Below are 22,281 nucleotides of genomic sequence, written 5' to 3' on the forward strand. Positions count from 1 at the left end.
CCTCTTTGCCCTCTTATAGTCTATTCTCAACACAACTGATAAAAATGATCATATGACATCATTTAGATCTTGCCTCCTCTGCTCAAAACCTAAAAATACCTTTGCCTTTTAGTGAGAAAAAAGATGAAGTCCTTACAATGGCCCACAATGCTCTACTGTTTAGATTCCCCTTCCTTTTATGACTTCATCTCCTGTTACTCTCTTTCGAACTTTATCCATTCTGCCTACACTGGCCTCTTTGGCATGGGCCCCACTCTAGAGATTTAATTATGTAGAAAGAGTGAGGATTCCGGTGTGTCTACTTAATTTAAGGGGAGTTTAAATCAATCTGACAATAACCTTGGTCTCTCACCCATCATGTTTAATGCATGAGAGTCCGAAGAGTGGCAATCCTTTGTTTACAGGCCTGTCTCTTCAGTATGAAAATTGCACAGGGAGAGGTTATAATTAAGACTTTATCAATAACTGATATTTTCAGATAACAAGTGAGTGCATTTCATCACTTGCTTTTCTAAGAGGTAGTTTTGACAATCATCATTACAAGCACACTAAGGGATCTTTGGCCCACCATCTTTCATTCTTCTACCTTGTGGGGAATGCAGCCATTGAAGCTTGCACAGTGCTTTCCAGTTGGCTATTTTATCACTTAGTTCTTCATGGCAGTATGGCCCCTTTTTAGGGATGAAGAAAATCATATAACTAATAACTTCTCCTGGCATTCTCTTCTATCAAAAGTCACAATAATGAGGGGGCTCAGTTTGAGAAATAGGGCATTCTAGCAGGTGGAGTCACTCAGGTATGTGCTAGATGGCCCAGAGGCACCAGAGCTCTAACCCAGGAACAGAGTGAGTCAGATTATATCCCAAGTCATCTTCTCTTCCAAGCATGGCAATCTTGAAATAATGATTAGAAAAACAAGCCAGGGAGTTATGTTTTTATTAAAAAATCCCCAACAACTTATTGAAAAAGAATATTGCTTTATACAAAGTCCCATTACAAAATCCCAAAGTATCTATTGGGTCTGTTTCCAGGTGTAGTAGCAGAGTACAAAAATATCAAAATTGAGTAAATTCTGGTGTAATACTTCTGTTGGTCATTTTGATGATCAATTTCTTTGTAGAGTTCAGCAACTCATCACCCCATGCATTTATATACACACATCGTTAGGATCTATGTATGTGGCAAAGGCACTTTGAATTATACCTTCTAGAAGCATAGACTCAGATTTGGAAGACACACTAAAATTTACTAGGTTTAAATAATCATACAGCTTTTTCAATATTTTTTCCATATTGTTTCACTATGAATTACCATTCTCAAACTCTCCTAGCAGCGTTAGCTGCTAGCTAACAGCAATACCTCTGACAGCATCACTTAACAGATATACATCTTGAGTACCCTTGCAAGTTATCATAATTTAAATTAATCTTCCATACTTTGTCTTTTCCAACACTTACACTTCTGTTTTACCCATTATATGTGCAGACTTGTCCTAGGTCAAGTCTGTATTCCTAAAAGGAGAAAAAATTACCCACAAAAAGCACCAGGCCATACTGATGGAAGAAACTGACTTCCTTTGAGACCTCTTCATTTAGTAAGCTGAATTTCACTGTAGTGTGTTATCACTTGAGAGATTGGTTAAGCCAAGAAACACATTTCTTAAAATTTCTCTCTTTTCAATTGTTGGAATAGTAATCCAAAACCCATGCACTTAAATTCCATAGTTTTTTCCCCTACTATGGTACTTTTCATCTTATACAACATATTTGCATAAATTCCATCTCACTGAATTTCCACAAAAGCCCTGCAAGGTAGGCAGGTCAAGAATTACAATCCCCTTTTTACAGATGAAACAATAAATCTAGGCCAGCCAAGTGCCTTGCCCAAGCTCAGGCAGTAATTGATAGCACCAATCAGGTCTCCAGACACCAGCACCAACACCCTTTTCATTACATCATCTTGTTCAATTGAAGTAGCAAATGAAAAGCAATTATTAAAATGGAACAGAGCCCCAAAAACATGCTTGACACAGCTGAAAGAAAGGAAATGGACTGGAGGAGAAAGGAAGGTGCTGAACAAGGTGAAGACGTGTGTGTAGGTTTGGTTCAATGACTTCCAAACAGCCAATTGGGCAAATAAAAACACTAGTGATGCATATTTCATGTTCAAAGAATGAGTATAATACCAACTAATTAATACTCACACCACCTCCACCAGCTAGTTAAGCATCATTATCTCAATTTGACAGATGGGAAAAGAGGAGAAAGATTAGTGACTTGCTTACAGCTACAGAGAGAATATTTGTCACCAGGTTATCACTGCAGAAAATCTAGCACTTCATGCAGACAAACAGACCAAACCTCTCTGGGGAGAGGTAAACTACAAGATAATTACATAGGAAAAAACAGTATAGATGAGGAGGGCGTGGGTAAGAAAAGGTAGTTTAGGAAGATTTACAGCTGTAAATAAGTAGCTTAAAAATTCAGTGAATTGTGTTACAACACTAGGGAAGGCAGCTACTCAGCAAGACAAATATTTTCAAAGCAAACAAGAGTGTTAGAGGTCAGGGTACAGAGATCAGGTGGGAAGGTCAAAGGGGATACATTTTCTGGTCATGCAGAATGATTTGCTCCCAAAGCTCGGAGTTGTAAGATAATCTTATTGATTTTAGAAATTAAACAGTAGGCTTATGAAATGTGTTATTAGATTCAAGAGGTAAGCCCAAACTAATAAAAAACAAATAAAGGTATGAAGAATGACTGACTGATGATAAAGCAAGTGCTATAAAATCATGGTAAAAAAATAATAAGAGAAGAATATCAAAGGGCACATGTGAAGAATTAAAGAAATTTGTACTTGGTATAGTTAGTAGGTTAGGTCTTCTGTCAAAGACACTAAAGTGAAGCTGATGAAGGACGGTAAATGATATTTGACCTATACCATATGTATACATATAGAAAGAAGGGACATACTAAATAAGCTGCTTGTTTAATCAATATAGGCTTAAATATATATTTTTAGATATATTTTAAGGATGCTGGTGACAACAGAAGAGGTTTTACTATCTAACTTTTTATAGAAAAACATGTATATATACATATCTATATTTAAGGAGCTCTTTCTCCCCACATTTGAGATAATTACTCAGTGGGAAACAGTAATACAAGCGGAAAATGATTCCCTCCCATATTAAGGAAAGGAGATAAGAGTAAGTCGTTTTTAGCAACGGGTATTTAAAAAAATGTTTTTCTGTTTTGTTTTTGTTTTTCGTAATACCACAGTTCAGACGACAACAGTCAAAGTTCAAGGTCTTAAAGTCAATGACAGTATTTCAATGTCCATTTTCTGTTTGTTCCAACAGGGCTATCTCCTTTTGCTCCTGTGTCAAACATAGTCTTTCCCACTGGAAGGTGCAGGTTTTGGATAGGGCCGTGGTGTTGGGTAAGATGTTGTTCCCCGGGGACAGGAGCAGCAAAGTAGAGCACCTCCCAGAAGGCAGAGGGAAGCAGCAGCCCAGCCAGTGAAGAGAGCTGGGCCAAATTCATACCTAAAAAGAAAAGACAATGCAGTTGCTTAATCAATGAATCACGGGGAATTTTTCTAATATAATTAATGGAAAAAACCCGTATCATATTCCACTGAAAATAATCCCCCACGATCCCCGGGGGAAGCACTCTCAGGTTTGGAAACACACACAAGAATGTTTACATTACAGTTGTTGACAATTTGCAATAGCAGATAAGGCAACACGGCATGCAATACCAGGTTAGTTACACAAATATTTCCAAAGACCTTTCCATGTGTAGGAGACTTGTAAAACATGTTTATGTGCTTCAGAAGTCAGGTTTGGACTATGGTTCCTAGGCTAAAGCTTCACAAGGCATGTTATGGCCAAGAAGCAGCCATATTCTATAAAGAAACAGCTAGAGTGTTAGACTATTAGAGTTTTTAATGGTTGATTCTAGGTACCTATATACACTGACATCTGAAATTAATGGTTTTGTAAAAAAGACTTCTAAGCATCCCGTGGACCACTGTAGATTAAGTTGATCCAGATGGATGTATTACGCCAGACTCTTGGGAAGAGGTTTTGTGACTGACTGTGGACAATCAGGGCAGAGAACACTGGATCTAGCGTTCTAAGGCTGGAGTTTGGATCCTGATGCACACTCTCAACTGCTGCAATTATTGGCTAGTAATTTTACCTCTCAACCTCAGTTTCTGTTTCTCTTAAAACAGGACAATCCCATCTGCATCGCTCGACTACTTTCAGGATCACATGAGACAATGTAAGTAACAAGTATACAGTGCCTAGCAATTTATAAAGTGCTTTCCCATCTATTACTACTAAAAGTTTAGTCTGTTGACCACGAGCAGTTTCTGTCCTTACACTGTAAATCTTATGGGACGGACTCCAACACAATCAATGCACTCTGTGTTCTCCTACACGTGGGAGATTGTATAAAAAGAATCACACCTTATCTAGCCAACCACTGTGATTTTTCACCCATTCATCCCAGCACTCGACAAATGATAATTACATCTTAACGTCCTGCCTCTGAGTGTAGTCATTAGGCTTTAAAGACATGAACACAGTGAGACAAAGAGCCTTGTCCCTGATCAAAGAGTGTTTCTACATGAGAGCCAGGACTCAGCCCTGTAACTTCCATCCACAACTTGCCATATTAAAGAGGATGACCTTCGTAAAGTCCATTTTATAGTTGTGATGGCACGTACAATTTCAAAGTATTTATTTTTTCATAAATAAACATTTTTCATAAAGTTACACTTGGGAAGGAAGTATTATTCCTTCACCCCTACGGTAGTACCATTTTTTTCCTATTGTAAACTGTGTGCTAGTTATAAATAATTGCAAGTAAGTGTTGTGTCAGAATATACTTCAAAAAAGGCAAGTCCAAATATATTATCTGTATTAACATTTAAAACACACACACACACACAAGAGTAAGTGTCCAACACATAGTTGCAAGGTATAAAGCTTGAAACGTTTCTACTTTAAGTGTGTTCTTTCATCAATATAGGCTGTTAAAGCACTTATCCAAGTCATTTTAACATGAGTCACAGGCTATTCAGATTATTTTCAAGTTTGACATAAAATTCCAGAAAGCAAATCTGGGAAGCTGTGGTACTCGCTGGACTTTGCAGAACATAAAAAGGGTGCTTTCTCTATTGTACGTGTGAATAGCATTACCTGGCATTGACTGGGGTCATGGGGTCATAGAATTCTTGAACAATTCTATTGCCATACCATGCTGTAGCCACTAAAAGAGCCAGACCTAGAGAAATTCAAAACAGAAGACCGTTAATCATTATGGAACACTGAGCATAAATATTGAGCCCATTAAATTTCTAAGGATTTTATAATAATTAAATATCATCAATAGTGCTGACATTTTTAATTTAGTCAATTTTAATTTAGACAATTTTAATTTAGGGAGATTAGAGGTTCAGACATAATTTACTCCAAGTATTCTGTTAAGACAGGCAAAAATATTAGGTCAGAGTAGGCATAGTTTATACTCTTTATGTCATCTTATTCATCTGTAGTTCAAGGTCACTGGCACAAAGAACGCTTTTTTAGAAACAATTCAGCAGGTTCATGTCATTTAAGAGCTTCCAAGATATTGTTAGACATTAGTGTACTAAACTACTTTTGATAAAACCAATATCCTTATTAGGATGGATGAGTTGCTTCTAAAATGGTTAAAAACCTCCCTACAGTCTTCTTAACCAAACCTCAAATTTTACATTTCTTCAGGATCAGAAGGAAAGTAAGCAGCTAGATAGCAAGGAAGAGCGAAACCTATGTCAGGACCACTCATATTCCTATTGCTCCACTGGCCAGATCTGCCAGGTATTGCGTGAGATTTGCTGAGGTGTCACATCAGGTAAATTTATGCAGCGCACTCCCAATTTTTCATGCATTTAGTATTTCAGTAATCCCAGAGAAACTCCATAGTCAAAATAATTCATTCCATCATTTAAACGAATTATAAAATACCTTGATTTTTATTACCCAAAGAAATTAAATAACTTCCTTTTATAGTAATTCTGAGAAACCATCAATATCATCAATATAAAAAGTTAAATCTTTCAGTGATCCTTTCTCCACCCCCTCAACAAAAAGTTGTCCAATCCAATTGCCTCTAATACTTGACAGAAAACTCTAGTGCTTTTGGCTGCTCACATACAACTTGAGAATACTCTGGAACTTTTCACTCTCATTCCCTCAGAAATCCCTGAAACTGAACTGGGAGTGATGCAGTCACTTAGGGGAGTTACAATTAATCAGGCAAGCAAAGGAAGGGTGCTCTGCAGTAAATCTATTCATAGCCTTTGGTGTAAAATTAAATTGTTGGGGATAAAGCACCGTCCATGTTTTTTTGTTTGTTTTTGTTTTGTTTTGACAGGAGCTAATTTGGATAAACTGAAAGAATGGTGACTTTAAACTAACCAAATCTTTAGCAAAACGACAGGCATTCTTCCTTCATTATTGGTTAAATCCACATACTATGCTGAGGCAAAGGTTCCTACAAGGTCTTCTCTCAAAGAGAAAACGAGAAGAAAAGGTCTAATTCTAGTTTTTCCTAGTGGTAGATTATATCACTGGTGTCATTTTCAAACACAACAGACTATTATATACATTATGTATAGTATATGTAATAGTCTATTTCAAAAATAGACTATATAAAATACTATTTTATACACACACACACATGCAAACTTATTTAAAATATGCCTTGCTATAATGCTTTAAAATGGAGCTGCCATGTCTTTTTCTGGCTCTCATTTTCTCAAAGTTCACAAATCTACCTCACCAATCAACACTTCAATAAAGCAACAAATACACAGTGGTTTTTTCCAATGCCTTTCTCTACGTGTTCACATAACCTGTTTTCCTACCATTCCAACATCCCACCTCCACTCCAGTGGGCCTTTCTCTTCATTCATCTATGGGTACCTACTGTGTGTTCTGGGCTCAAATCTGCCTACCTAGAATGATGTCTTCATTTTTCTCTGGTAGCCCCAATCTCATTCCTCACACACCTGTATGATTCACACATTCTTTCTGTTCTCTCTCACTACTCCCCATCTTTGCCACATATCATCTGTGGGGATTCCACTGAAATTTTTTGAATTACACAAAATTGTTCCTTAGTGTTTGCTAGATAGGAGATAGCTCCCTTCACCTGGGGAGACTGGTTCTAACAAACCAGTTGGCACCTGGAACCTGAAAGAATAGACTGTCCACTGTGAGCACAGATCTCAAATTTTCATTTCGTTCCTTTATGAGAACGGGAAGTTCAGCTGGATGTAAAGTTTCTATGTCTTCAGATTTTAGGAACATGAAACCATGCCAGAGACAGGTTAGGAAGGGGGGGTGGGGTGGGGCCTCTCTTACCTGCAATAAGAAATATTACGCCCCCCGTGACAGCCATCCGCATCTTCTGGACCTCATCGTCTTCCAGGCACTTCATACATTTCATGCCAACAGTGGCCACAAAGATGGCTATGAGTCCCAGCAGGATGCCGACAACCATCAAGGCACGGGTTGCTTGCAATGTGCCTGGCAGAAAAGATTTTAGAACATGTAAGAAATAGGAGAAGAATGCAGAAGACCAAGTATACTTCAATATTGTATGGAAGAAGAAACTTGAACTAGGAGTCAGGGGAGCCCAGTTCTAGTGGTATTTCTGCAGGTAACCAAGATAGTTTCCTCTCTCCAGAAAAACACACACCAGGCTGGACAATGAGTAAGAAGCCCTCCAGCTCTAACATTTTATGTTTTCAGCATTAAATTCAAATTCCTCTGGAAAAATAATTAATAGCCTGGTTGAATAGGTTTAGCAGAACTAATACATCTTTAATTCTTACTACTGGAGTATTTTAATTCTGAAATAACAATCATATGTATTATCCTTAATGTTAAACCATTTATAATTAAAATGGTTTACAATATAGCTTGGTAATAGCTTTATATCTCAGTCATTAAGCGTCAGAAAAAAAATGGATGAATTTGGAAGATAAGAAATACATTCGTCAGAGATTATCATAGCTGAATAAACAGCATTTATATCTCTGGTAACTGGGGTTGAGGTGGGCGATATGAATGTCATTTTCTTAGAACAAAACAAAATCTCCTTTGCAATGTTACTTTACAACATTATAGATTCATATTCGGAGAGAGCACCAGTTTTTAAGGCTATTTAAACTGTCATGGTGTAAAATAGCAAAAAATAATTCAATGTAGTGTTTCTCAGGATTCCACCCATTTTCTAATTTCCTGTTATTGTCATTGGTGTACTAAGTCATGATCAAACAGATAGAGTCAGGTTTCAGAGAGCATGCCAGCATGTTTCTTAAAAAGTGAAAACACACCATCATGGTGGCATACAGGCACTGTAGACAAAGAAAAGGAGCTGAAACTATGCTGCTGAGATGAGTTTGATTACTTCTAGATTTATTTCCTCCTTCCCTTAAAGATCATTATCTCACTGACAGTGCTAACATGGGACAAGTATTTTCACATATATAAACATTATTTACACTGTAACCAGCCATGCTACCTTCAGTAAGCTACTTATTATTCATGGGGACCATGCTTCTGTTATGTAAAGTGTGAATAATAATCTCTCTAACCAGGGAGTTGGGCTAAGTGACTACTTGATGGTCTTCAAAAGAGGCTGACATGCTGGGAAGCTTTTCTATCTCATTATTTATAATAATTGAGACCTAGGCTCAGTCTCAGTATCGTCCTAATTAACACTAAGATTTCTAAAATATCAGTCAATTTTAATTTGTTAGTATCTCCATCCTTGCCATAACCAGGTAGTCTGTGATAAAATCATAGTAACATCTTTCTAAGAAGTAGCAAATGTTTTTTGGGTTTGTTTTTTTTTTTACTGTAGTTGAGAGGCATTTTGGAAGTCAAGTTACATTTTTACTTGATTTAATTAAAAAACAAAACAGAGACACTTCCCTCGTCCCCTCACATATCCACCTCCTCGTAAGTGTGCGTGGGCACAGGTGTACCTACCCACACACTTATCTTAAGGTTCCAGGGTGGTGTTACAACTGCTGAATTAAAGCATGTGCTCCGTGGAACATGGGTTTATCAGGAACGGAAGCTGCTTGTAAGATTATTGCAGAACTTCTTCCTTGGAATCAGACACCATACTGCGGTATGAAGAGGGAAGTACCAAGGACTCCACAGTCAGGGAGTGTCCTTCTTTCTGATTTACCAACAACTTTTGAAAGATAATCATCACTAAAAGAAAAATTAAAATAACTAAGCTCTCATACCCAACACAGCTTTTCAGGCTTGTTCCTAAATCCCACTCAGTAGGAAATCATTTCAGGCAAAGGGCAGGCTGAGGGGATGTGGAAAGTCACCAAATGATCCATGTGCCTGGAGAAGAGGGTGACCACCAGTCCATGTGGCTGGGACTGTCTTGGTTTTAAAAGCACAAATCCTGCATCCAGAGAAGACTCTGAATCCTGGACATACAGCTGGTGACTCTACTGAAGGATGATAGGATGTGGAAAGTCAAATGAGGTGGGTTTAGCAAGGTGGTCAGACGGCATAGACCAGGCAGGGCTTTGCAAGCTAAGCTAAGGGGTTTTGAGTTTATTCTAAATGTAATCTGCTAGTATGGAGGGTCTTAAATAAGGGTGACAGGATTTTTACCCTTGGTGTAGAGAGCACGATTAGTAATTCTTCCTATGACAGCCCTTCAAATACGCATCGCCTCATATCTTTCAGCCGCCCCCACTTTATTTTCTCCTAAGTACTCAGTTTTCCAACCCTTGATTCATCAATTGTGTTGCTTTCTCTGATCTCGCTCCAACTTTTCCACTTTGTTGGAGTTGTAGGGCCTCAAACCAAACCCAGCTTCCATAATCATCATTCTGGTCTGTACTTCACATAAAAACAGCAGGCCACCAGCCCAGCAGGTCTGAGCACTTGAATCACAAGGTATTCTTCACGAGGAAGAGTCTATCGGGCCTCAGTCTCATGAGTCAGGCTTGTACAAACCACCCAGGCAGGGAGCACATGGATGAGCTGCCTCAGGGCTCCATCTGCGCTCCCCTGGAATTTTTGAATATTCACAGCTTTCAACGTTGTTTATTCCCCTTTAAGTTCTCAAAGAGAACATATTTGATTCATGCCATACCCATTTTACTCTTTCTACCTCTTTTACAAAGTTTCTGTGGGGGAGGGAACACATATTTTTCCCTATGTTTGCAACAAAAGCTAGTATGTTTTATTTCTTTACAGAATAATGCCTTGTTTGTATAATGCACAAAAGTAGTGGAGAGAATGAAAAACACTTAGGGATCATATAAACCCTATTGAGCAAGGGGATTATGTTTCATTTTTAAAAATCTAATAAAGCAATGGTGTTATTTTCCAAAGCAATATTTTTTTTCACTTCAATCCTTGGCATCCATGGACTTAAGAAATTTCTTTGTGTTTTACAATACTAGATGGGCATCAAATACAACATCTCATCTTGCCTTCCTGGAGACCTTTAGATGAATTCTTAACTATGGTGATATATGAGAGGAAATTTAAAGATAAAAAGGAAAAAAAAAAGGCTGAGAATCAGCATGAAAACTCACAGGCTGGGCATATGTAATGAAGGATTACAAATCAAAGTAAGCAAGTGTTGTGTTAGAAGTTATGAGGGTTAGATGTGCAGATAGAATCTAAATTGCACAGCGTGAAGCTAGAACCAGATGAATCCTTCACATTAAGGTCTTATGGAAAGCCTTTTAAGTCAGAGGTCTAAAATATATAATTGTGAGCTATTTGAAGGCTTGGGTCAGATATTTGTTCATATTTCCATCCAAAGCACTAAGAACAGTACCTGGTAAACTACACAGATTGTTCAATCTGTGTTCAATGAATTTAAATTAGAATATGTTTTTATCCTTTAAAATTTCTAATATGATAGGTAAAAATACTCTGTGGTTGTAAAGCTTAACCTTTAAAAAATACTGAGAAATGCCTCCGTAGAGAGCCTGGGGATGCAGCTAAAATCTTGCTACATAAAACCAGGACAAGTTTATATCATTAAAATCTAGTAATACACACACACAGAAAAAAAAATCATACTTTTTGTTTAACCTGATCTAAATTTTCAAAATTTTCTAAAGTTTTAAGTTATATATCTAATAAGCTTCCAAGATGAAGTTTCCTAATGGAACGATGAGCAACAGGGCAGAGATGCTGAAAAATATTTGAAAGCTACAAAATAACATTTTGGATCAAATCTTGAAGCAAACGCGTTCCTTTCTCGGCCCCTTACATTTATTTGCAAATACCTCTACAATACTGTTATCACTGACTAAAGTTTTCTGTGGAGAAAACGGTTAGCTAACATTCAAAAAGCTACACTATTGTTTCTCATCATTATTCAGTGATACGTGGAGAAGCCTGTCTTTTAATTATACTTAGCTAGACTGATAATCTTGAGATTAAAGACCCCCTAAGGAGTTCTTGCTACTTGCAACCTGAAAGTATTATCTGAAAAAAATACAAAGTTCACTACTTACAAGACAAAAAATGAGTTAGGAGTTACTGATATACCAGTTAGGTTAATCAACATAAGTGTAGAAAGGACAAGCATAGACATGTAAGTGGATTTCCCCCCCCCCCCGAATATTTTCTAAAGTCATACTGTACAAGAAGTACAATCCCTTTTAAATACCTGGTGTTGTTCATGCTATTTACTGGCCATATTACTACATTATTACCCTGTGTACTACATATCATAAACAAAATAGATTTTAAATATATCTACATCCTCCCATAGTCCCTCTTTGCATCAGTAGTTGCTTAATAAGTAATAGGAAAATGAATGAAATGAAGATTGTGTGATTAGAACAAAAATGCTCTCTTCTCCCTTGCAATTAAATGAGCTCATCACAGGCCATCACAGAACTATATTTCCATGGCTTTTTCACTTGCTAAATTTTTCATTTTTACTTAAGTTCAAAGTTTCTCAAGAGTCCTCATTGTTAGCATTTCCATTTTATTGATGACTGAGCTGGTGGCTACTGGGTGTGACTTCAGATACCAACACAGCCAGAAACTGAAGTGATCTGAGATGAGACAGGACTTACCACTTTTCAGGATGTCCTAAGCAGTTTTCCTTCCTCCCTCCCTTCCTCCCTTCCTCCCTTCCTCTCTTCCTTCCTTCCTTCCCTCCCTTCCTTTCCTCCCTTCCTTCCTTCTTCTTTCTCTTTCTTTTTTATTTCTTAGATTAATTGCCTCATGGTTAAATTTGTGCTTCTACATTTCCTCTATGCCACTTACTCACCATTCCAATCAATGAAACTTAAATTATGCATATGTCTCTTCCTTTTCCCCTTCAATTGCTGCAGTTAGCAACAAAGAATGTTGGCACTGGAAGGAATCATCATTGACTTCTTATATATCATCTTAGCTGCATCTCTCGGAACAGGATAGCTCACATTTGTTGAATGGGTAAATGAACCATGGATTCATCTCCACGTTCCTCCCACTCTGCCCCTCTGCCCTATTTTATAAGTGGGGAAACTATAGCCTACAGAGACCAAGTCGTTCGCCATTATACACATTACTAGTTAGGGCAAAACCAGGGTAAGAAACGAGAGCTTCTAATCTCAAGCCTGGATTTATGTTTTGACTTCCATCATTCCAAGAGTCTGAACTAATTCTTGAAACAGATATGAACACCAGTGGTCCTATGAACAGCCTTGGTTCAGCAGGCATACTGCAGCCTGGGGAAGCATAAGTGGGTGCCCTCCTCTCTGCCTACACTTCAAAGCCTGTCCAAGTTAGTGATTTTGCCTCTTTGATTGAGCCTGACATGCTGGTGAGAGTGCTGAGAAACCTCACTGACAATACTCATTAAGAACTCCTACACACATGTAGATTCATGCAAAGCAAGTTTAACAGGCTAGAGGAGCTTATAAACAAATTACAGAATTCCAATGTGGGATGTGACTTAGAAAGTCTAGCCTAACCTCCCATTTGTCTGGTGTTTGGATTTTTCCCTATAACATTCCTACAAAATGCTTACTTATTTCTCTACTTGTACACCACCCACCATGCAACCTCCCAGGGAAGCCCAGTCTTTGGACAGCTCTAGCTATTAAAGCCAAGCAAGAAGAAGAAATTAACTAAGCACATAAAACTGCCACTAGTTTGTCAAAAGTGTGAGAACTGGATCAAAACACGTCTAAGTGTCCAGCGGAATCCGGAAGAATCTACTGTAACTGTATCTGCCACTCTCCTTTGTAAATTCCAACTTTCAGCTGAAACAGTCATCAGTGTCAATAAACATCACATACTTTGGATGGAATTGAAATTGTGTCAGCCACAGTGAAACCATAACGCACAGCGCAACATTTGTTTCCCCAGGAAGTTTCTGTTACGTTTTCGCTTTGCAAGAAGCACCTAAAAAGCCCCTGCTGTATCTCATTTCCTAGGTTGGTCAAGCACACTGTATCCCTTTAGATACTTATGGAGTTATGGCTTTCACAGTTGACACTATTGAGAGCAGCAGAACAAGGGCTCTTAACAGGTCTAGCACTAAAACCTTGATAAATCCCTGTGTCTCGACCCTAAGATGCCAGGTGGGCTCCACTGGCAAAGAGAACAAGGTCCAATTTCAGGAAACTTCTCGCCGAGCTTTTTACCTAAAAACACTTCGAGGAATACAACCTTTTACAAGGAACACTACTTATATTATATATACAGGTAACCCTGTTCACCTGTAGAGGTCACAGAACTACAGCAAACCAGCCCAGTGAATCACCACCCCAGGTCTGTACATCAGGTGGGCGTGAGCATCACTACTCAGGTGGAAAAACAGAAACAGGCTCTATGGCTCCATCCAAAGGCATCCAGTGAGTCACTGGCAGGTTGGGGAGAGTGCTCGTGAGTCAAGGCTCCCTTTTCTGGGAATCAGCTCTGAGAGAGGACTCAGCCCCACCTTCAGTAATCTCTGGGTTAACCAAAAAGAACAGAAGAATCTGATCTGGAGTTTAAAAATATATATATTCATCAGGCAGAAATCTCAAAAATGTGTATGGGGAGAGGGGGAAGATATTGTTTAATTCTTCTACTGCAACTTCAAAGGCTGTGACAGCCATATTAGCAAGGAATAAATGAACATAAAATACTTTAACACATTATCATGTGTCAAGCTGACCTGAGTACTTACAACATGATGCAATCTGATTCCATTGGTCAACTAAAGAAGTCAAAAGGACGCACATTTAAACATGCTGAAAATGAACTATTTTGATCAGAAGAACCAAAGAACTCTAGAATTGCCCTTAGAACCTTCATCTGCCAATTCCTCAACATGACACCCGAAATACCTGACACCATTTCCTTGTATTTATTTTTCCATGGGGGGACTCAATGTTTATATAAAGGAGTATACCTAATGTACTCCTTATATTTGGTGTAAAGGAATGCTAATATGGGAACTTTGAAAAGCTAAAACGACAATACTCAAGACCATCACGCACTCTGACTAACCAAATTCCACAGGTGTTCCAAGGGTTTAAGCAGATTCAGAACAGATTTAATAACTCTAAAGCATACGGCTTTTGACAAAACCCCATGTGGGAGGTGAACAAAGTATTTGAAGTAAACTGGAGCGATGACAACATAGTCACCCTCTGCCCATACAGGGGCCGGTGGGCTGGCTTGTTTATCTAGGCAAAGACTAAGGACTCTTTTCTTAAGGTAGTTCAAGGGCATAAACAGACACAAGCTGCATGACAACTAATGTAATATCTCAAGGAAGAGACTCCAGCCATGAATTGTTATTACCTAAGTAAGTGGGAATTTAAGAAGTTTCTGACAAGGCACTCAAAAGCTTCTATTAAAAAAAAAATTTGTAAAGGGAAAAAAAGCCATCCTGTCGTTCCTCTCCCCAATATCCTTAGGAATACTGCAGTCTCCATAATCCTTTCCAACTTGAAAGATGCGAACATCCATTACACAGAAAACCCTTTGTGGAATGTGGAAACTTGGGAAAGACCCACCCTCTCTCTCACTAACTTCCTCCCAAAGCTGTCCTCTGCTTTCATTAGCTGCGTCTACTTTGTGGCATTTTCTTTTATCTTTTTTTTTTTTCAGACTATGATGGGAGGTTATGTAAAACTTTTTTTTTCTCGTCCCTTTTTCCCACCTACTACCAACATTCACTTTCCAAAATGACACTAAAAACCTGCCTCCCCGGCATCCCCCTGACTTGAAAGTTAGAACCGTCAGGGGAAATCTCAAGAGTTTTCCTGAAGGAGCCATGCCAGGGGGCACAAAGGGGGCTCCCCACGCCCTGCTGGGTCTTAAAAATCAAAAGATTCAAACTTAACAGTAAGTACATGCTGGCGGATATTCCATGCAGGAATGCAATTTTTATGAAAAATCATAGTAAAGATAGATTGGGAAAAAGAAAAAAAAATCTATCTAATACTTTGAGATTACCTATTTAATTTTACAACCTTAAGAAGCTATCAAGCTCCAAACTTTTCAAGGCATACTATTTTCTTGTCCAAACCCTACCATTCTTCAAGTTACACAGAGTCAGGATGTCCAAGAAAGGCCTAAGAACTCAAGCTGGAGTCTGGCGGTCACCTCTCAATCTCCATCCTACTCTCATCGAAATTTAGGATGAAACCACATCTAGAAGGGAGAAAAAAGTGTTACCCAGGGAATTAGAGGCAAAACTAGAGCTTTGGCCTGGGCCTCCCTTTTCCCAAACCAAGGTTTTCTCCATTTCCTCAAGACAGACCACATGATCAGAGAAGACTTGATCAACTGAAGACTGATAACCTTATAATCACAGAACAGAATTGGCGGCTGGATGCCACTGCCCCAAAACTGGAACCCCTGGGGGTGGGGGTGGGGGTCTCCAGGTCACAGCTGTGGGGATGGGGAATGCACTCACTGTTTAGATTCAGCAAGGAGTCGAAGACTTTGCACTGGATTTGCCCTGTGCTCTGTGACACGCAGGACATCCACAGCCCCTCGTAGATGGACTGGGCCGTCACGATGTTGTCGCCCGCATAGGAGTGAGTCTTCCATTGGGGCATCGCCGTACTGACGATGGCTCCAATCCAGCCCAGGAAGGCCAGGATGAAGCCCAGCAGTTGCAGCCCCGCGTTGGCCATAGCTCACTTCGGGCGCCTGGGCTCGCTCAGTGGTGGCAGGTGCAGCGGGCGGAGATTGCAGGGGCGCAGCCGGGGCTCCTGGGGGTGGCGGAGCCGCGTGGAGGAGGTTGTTGCCCGGAGCTTTGCTTCCTGAGAAGTCGCTGCAAAGGATCTAAGTCCGGGTCTGGGTCGGCGCTGAAGTCCGAGTGTGAGAAGCCGCAGCGGCTCCCAGGCTCCGAGACTGAAACGCCAACCTGCAGGGCGCCGCAATTTAAAGCAGCTCCGCCCCCCGCGAGGGCCGGCCTCCACGCAGCACCCCCTGGCGGTTTCGGGGCTGCTCGCTGGGGAAACGGGAGGGAGCCTCCGCTCCAGCGCTGATGGGCCACCGCTCCCTTGGCCGGGAGGTCCCGCCCGCGATGTGGGGGCAACCTGGAGAGGGTCAGGTAGGTACTAAAAGTGCTCCCGTGCCCACTCCCTCTCATTTCTCCCCTCGCTCTTTTTTTTCTCTAGTTAGCCTTCTCAGATTTTCCATTCATCCAGTCTTTATTTCCCCCAAATTTACTATTATGTGTAAACACTAAAAATGCATAAAGATGAAAAATGGAGCTCTCAAGGGACCCACAGTTTCATTTTCAACTTTTTTTCACTGTCTTATTAACAGGCATTGTCTATCTATCTCAACCCCCCCACACACACCTCCCCTCTCCCCCCCACACACACAATTCCCTCCCTTTCGTTCAGCTTCCTCCCTGTTCTCCTTCTTGCCTTAATAGTTTCTTCTAGAATCATGTATTTCTACAAGGGTGGTAAGAAATCGGTACACTTCATAGATTAGGAAGCTGAGACCCAAAGAGGAAATACGACTTGCATAAGATCACACAGCAAGTGAGTACCCTATCCAGCACTTGGCTCCCAGCCCACTCTGCTTTCTGCTACATTTGAACCCAAATATGTGCCCTTGACTCAATTATCATTGCTATGAAAATGCAACCTCCCCTCCCCAATCCTACACACACACACACACACACACACACACACACACACACACACACACACACACACACCAGCCTCATCCCCTCAGCAGTTTGTTTTAGAGCAGCGATTCATTATCAGAGGGACCAGGACAGTGGGTCCCCCGACCCTCAAGGGGTGTTTCATTAATGAGTTATCAGATGCTATTCATCAAAGGCAAGGGCATCTAAAAAGTCTTAACCCAGTAGAAAGAGCACTGGGCTAGGATTTAGGAAGTCTGGGTTCTGGCGCTGGTTTTGCAGTGACTGGCTATGGCCACACCCTCAGGTTTTAATCTAGTTGAGACTTTTGTTTTACTCTCTGGGTCTCTAAAGCTTCCTTCCCTGTCGTTAAATGGTGCTGTGGTTTGGAATAATTAACATGTTTTCCCAACTGCTTCTTGTGTGTGGTGTGAGCACGGTGGGAGGAGAAACTTCTGTGGTTTTGGTAAAAACAGAAGCACCTCAGAGGCAGAAATAAACATGGTAAGGAAGAGAAGATCTGCCCCAATATTTACTATGGGGGCTGCCAGCTTGTGTCAAGGAGGGAACAGTAGAAAACTTCTGAGTATGAATGAGAAGAATGAAAAAACTCTATCACTTGGGGGATGTTGATAATCAGGGTGGCCATGGATATTGGGGGCAGATAGTATGGGAATCTCTGTATCTTTTGCTCAATTTTGTTAATCTAAAGTTTTCCTTAAAAGAAGTCTATTAAAAAAAAAGCAAAACCCCAAACCCTCACTTCCACCTATCTCCAGATACCTTTTTGAAAGTGTACATTTGAAGGACAAATCTCTGCAGAAAAAAATTGGGGACTAGCAATGAAAAGGGTAACACAGAAGATGGATAGAGAGCTTTAATTTAGGGGTAAGCAAGTTTGAAATAAGTTAGTGCTGTGTTTCCGAAAGCCTCCCTGGACCCCAGCCAGGAAGGCTCTAAGTCTGCTCTGTAGGGCAGGGCCATGTCCAGGGTGAGCCCCCTGTGTCTGGGCCCACAGTCAGGAATTCCTTTTAGGTCCTGAGGGATGCTCTGTGGGCACCTGTGAGTGTGGATGAAGCGGTATCAATCACATTTGCTTTATTTATTCCCCAGGATTACTTAGCTCAGAGGAGGTTCCTAGAATTTGCTGTAGGCCTAGGCCACGCCCATGTGAATCATATCATCTTATCTTTTTGGTTCCAGTCGATTCAGAATTAAAACTATTAATTTTTTTTCTTAGTTGTTCAGATTGGATCAATGAAGACGAGATTTGAGTCCAATTAATGTACTTGTGCATAGGCCTTTTTCATCTACATTTAGCATCTGTTTCTATCAACCTACAGTTGGCGGGAATTGGAGGGATGAATCCCGTGGTCAGTATGGCCCTGTGTTTTCTTTTTTTTTTTTTTTCCAGGTCTCTGTGAGGCTGATTACCTCATTGCCCACAGCCGTGTTTATGAGGTTGCGGTGGGTGCTGTTTACTCTGCTGTGATCCAGGCCCATCTCTGGCATCTCTAATCCTGTCTAGTTTTCTGTGTTTTTCTAAGAGCAGATAGGTGAGATAATGGCTCAGCATAAATCCACCAAGGAAATCCATCCTCTCCATGAAGAGGAAAAACAACTTACACACATTGGCCTTTCATATATGAAGCAAAAACAATAGGGGCAGCACTGGGTCCAAGAAGTCCCTAGAAAGGCTGACTATATGGTGGCAAATGCCCTGGCCTGTTGAGTAGAAAAACCTACTCTAGACCCTCAGACAAAAGAGACTTGACCTCTCAAATCACTTACCCAGGGTCATATCTGGTAATTGGCAGCACTGGGATTCCAAACTACACACTTTGACCCTGGTGCCCAGACCTTTAAGCATTGCTCTATAGTAGTTCCCTGTGTGAACCAAATCAATGGAGGACCATTGGTTTTCAGGGCTTAGACGTCCTGATCATGTGTTTCTACCTCCAGTGGTAAGATGTTCCACTCTGTGACTGCTCTTCTGCCCCTTCCTGGTCCTCCTCAATTTCTGCTGCTGCCTACTAAGATTCTGCACCCGAAGAATCCGGAATCATGTTGGGGGGGGTGTTCTTTTGAGGAGGGAAGTAGGGGTGAGAACAGCACAGTAACCCACTTGTTTACCCTGTGTACATATGTGACTGGTGTTTGGGCTCAGACATGATCCTGAGAACCAGAAGTAAGCAGAAGAGATACACAGAGAGGTGAAAGTACAGGTGAGACTCGAGGTGAGAGAAGAGCGTGTAGACAAAGAACATACTCCCAAGAGCCAGCATGACAGATTCTCAGAAATGGTTGAAGATGAGAGTAAGAAAGTCTTCGGAACATAAATTTTTCACCCAGTGACAATAGATGTTAACATTGACTTTTCAGGGATTCACAGGTAGTAAAAGCAGAATGGATGGTCACATTTCTAAGTAAACAATCTGCTGTGTAATTACGTAGGGCTTGAGAGAGGGATCAGAGCACAGATGTGGAAATTTAACACCAATTTCAGTATTAGAACGTGAAGGTTACTAATACCAAAAACCATGGGTGCATGCCTATCATACCTAGTTGAAACAGCCCTTTGAATCTCTTTGGAGTTTTTGAGGGGGTAGCAAGGTGTACGTGGTTAAAAGCACAAACTTTTTGAATCCTTGTTGTATTACTTACTAGTAGAATAACTGGAAAATTTGTACAACATACTTGTACCTTAGATTTTTCCTCTTTCTAGGGAGTAAAACTCTACTTCATAGCGTTGTGATCGTTAAGCAAGTTACATGTACATTACTTAGAACAGTAGTTGGTACATAGCAAGCACATGGAATGGTAATTATTATTTTATCAAGCAGAATAAATGCATTTAATTTGCTAACTCCGCCAGTTACAAATGATCCTCACATATATTAAAAAAGACTCTTTTTTCTTGACTTGATTCTATTAGAATCCCACTTAATGCCATAGTTAAATCATGGTGACAGGATATGTGGTGTTTAGAAGGCAGATAAAATTCTCTGTTCAGAAATTGAAAAGGCAGCAATGAGACCATTAGGGGCTTTAGATGAGATTTGTAGGCCCCCTCTACGGGCCCTGGGCAGTTTTCCCCTCTGAGTCCTGTGCATTGGCCACGGTGAGGGCTAAAGTACAAGGGGCCCTTTCTGAGATGGGGTGAGCCAGGAGCAGAGGGCTGATGGAGATATGGTCGGTACCGGTACCGAAGCATCCTCTCAGCAGATCAGGGAGTCTCTTCAGTGTAAGAGTTTTCTGAAGTCTCTACCTTGTTATCAGGTGCACATAAAGTCTTTTTAGACCCTCCCATCAGCACCTAGCCTAATAGATCTATCTCTTTAGAAATGAAGGGGGAGAAGAGAGTAGTGTTTCAGCCATAAAACCTTGTTAAGTAAAAAAATCTACTTTGAAACAAGTTGGTGAAGAACTGTTCCCTTACTTTATCCCGTTGCTTTTGTTCTGTTTGGGGAAAGGCTTCCTTTTAATCATTAGGATGCTAGAAACACCCCGCTAATTTGATCATCAAGAATCAAGGTCAAATTGCTAAGATATTTTACTATCAGTCCTCTTAATATAACACTAACCATGTTAGTCAGTGTTCTCAATGGAAACAGAACCAATAGGAGATAGATGGGTAGGCAGATAGATAGATCCCTGTATTGGACATGATGTTAGATGAGTATATATACATATCTATATCTATATCTATATCTATCTATCTATCTATCTATCTATCTATCTATCTATCTATATATATATATACAGAGAGAGAAAGAGAGAGAGAGAGAGAGAGAGAGAGAGAGAGAGAGAGAGAGAGACAGAGAGACAGAGAGACAGAGAGAGAAGATGCCAAGTCTGAAATTTGTAGAACTTGAGTCTCAGGCGAGAGTTGGTATTGCCATCTTAAGTTTCAGATCTTGCAGTCTTGAGGAGAATTTTTTTCTTTCTTTTTTTTTTCCAGACACTTTAATCTTTGTTCATAAGGCCTTCAACTGATCGATCGAGGCCCACCCACACTATGGAGGGTAACCTGCTTTCCTCACTACTGACTTAAATGTTAATCACATCTAAGAAACACCTTTACAGCACCATCTAGACTGGTGCTTGACCAAACAACTGGCCACTATAGACTAGCTACGTGGAGACATAAAACTAATCATTATACTAATGCTTATTGATTATTTAGAGTCTAAATGCTTTATTTGTATGAATTCACTTAATTCTCAAATAAACTAGTGAGTTAGGTAACAGTCCTTGTAGATGAGGAAACCAAGGCCCAGATAAGTAAAGTGGTTCGCCCCAAGTTACATAGCTGGCAGAGGGCAGAGCTGGCGCCCAAGCTCAGCAGATGTGACTCCTGAGGCAGACATCTTCTGCAGGACACTGCACTAACCTGGGGCATGTGCGTATGGTCTACCTCCTTACTGACCCTGCAAACCACCAGTGCAGCGATTGATACCCATAAGCTGTGCCCTCAGCAAGTCCTCAAATCAGTCACACCAGAGTGAATAGTAGGTGCTCAGAAAGTGTTGGGTAATGAAGTGAATGAGTGAACAGATGCATCTGTCATCTATCCACAGATTGATGGAGGAAGAGTCCCCAGTCTTTAGAAGAAGGGACCTGAGGTACTGGAACACACTGATGAGTAAAGACAGTTTTAACTCAAGGAAATCCTGGCTTTTGTGGTGGTGGGTGCAAGAAAACAAAAAAAGGTGGCAATGTGGTAAAGATCATGATTTTTCACACCTCCGTCTTTGGGATAAGGCAGAATTGAAGATATAATACTGCTTTCTCCCTGCATTAGACGTGAAGCTAGATAAGTTCATTAATAATTCCATGCCTTGTTTTCCCCAATCTGTAAAATAAAATGAATATATGTGCTGTGAGAAGCCACCAAAATTGATTGGTGTAAGGCCTATAAATGCTGAGCCCTATACCATGAACATGGAAAGTGTCTGATAAATAATAGCTGTAGTGTAAGAATGGATGAGTGCCCCATGGCCATAGATCAGAGGGTGGTAGGCGAGCTGTGATTCATCATGTTGAACTAAATGTTTGATCTAAACTCTCAGCTATGTAAAGGAGAGAACACTTTAGGCAAAGGGAAGAA

At 40.3% G+C, this 22,281-nt stretch overlaps 1 protein-coding gene across 1 annotated transcript; it reads right to left on the reverse strand.

Moving 5' to 3' along the window:
- Positions 1–919: 919 nt before the first annotated feature.
- On the reverse strand, positions 920–16,421 carry CLDN1 (claudin 1). Its single transcript, XM_019667701.1, has 4 exons — positions 15,978–16,421; positions 7,424–7,588; positions 5,213–5,297; positions 920–3,547 (listed from the first exon to the last, which is right to left on the reverse strand). Exons 1-4 carry the CDS (start codon positions 16,198–16,200, stop codon positions 3,385–3,387), a joined length of 636 nt encoding a protein of 211 aa, XP_019523246.1. The 5' UTR covers positions 16,201–16,421; the 3' UTR covers positions 920–3,384.
- Between the last annotated feature and the right edge of the window lie 5,860 nt (positions 16,422–22,281).

The sequence above is a fragment of the Hipposideros armiger genome, unplaced genomic scaffold (genome assembly GCF_001890085.2).
Source record: "Hipposideros armiger isolate ML-2016 unplaced genomic scaffold, ASM189008v1 scaffold_14, whole genome shotgun sequence".
Taxonomy (NCBI): Eukaryota; Metazoa; Chordata; class Mammalia; order Chiroptera; family Hipposideridae; genus Hipposideros; species Hipposideros armiger.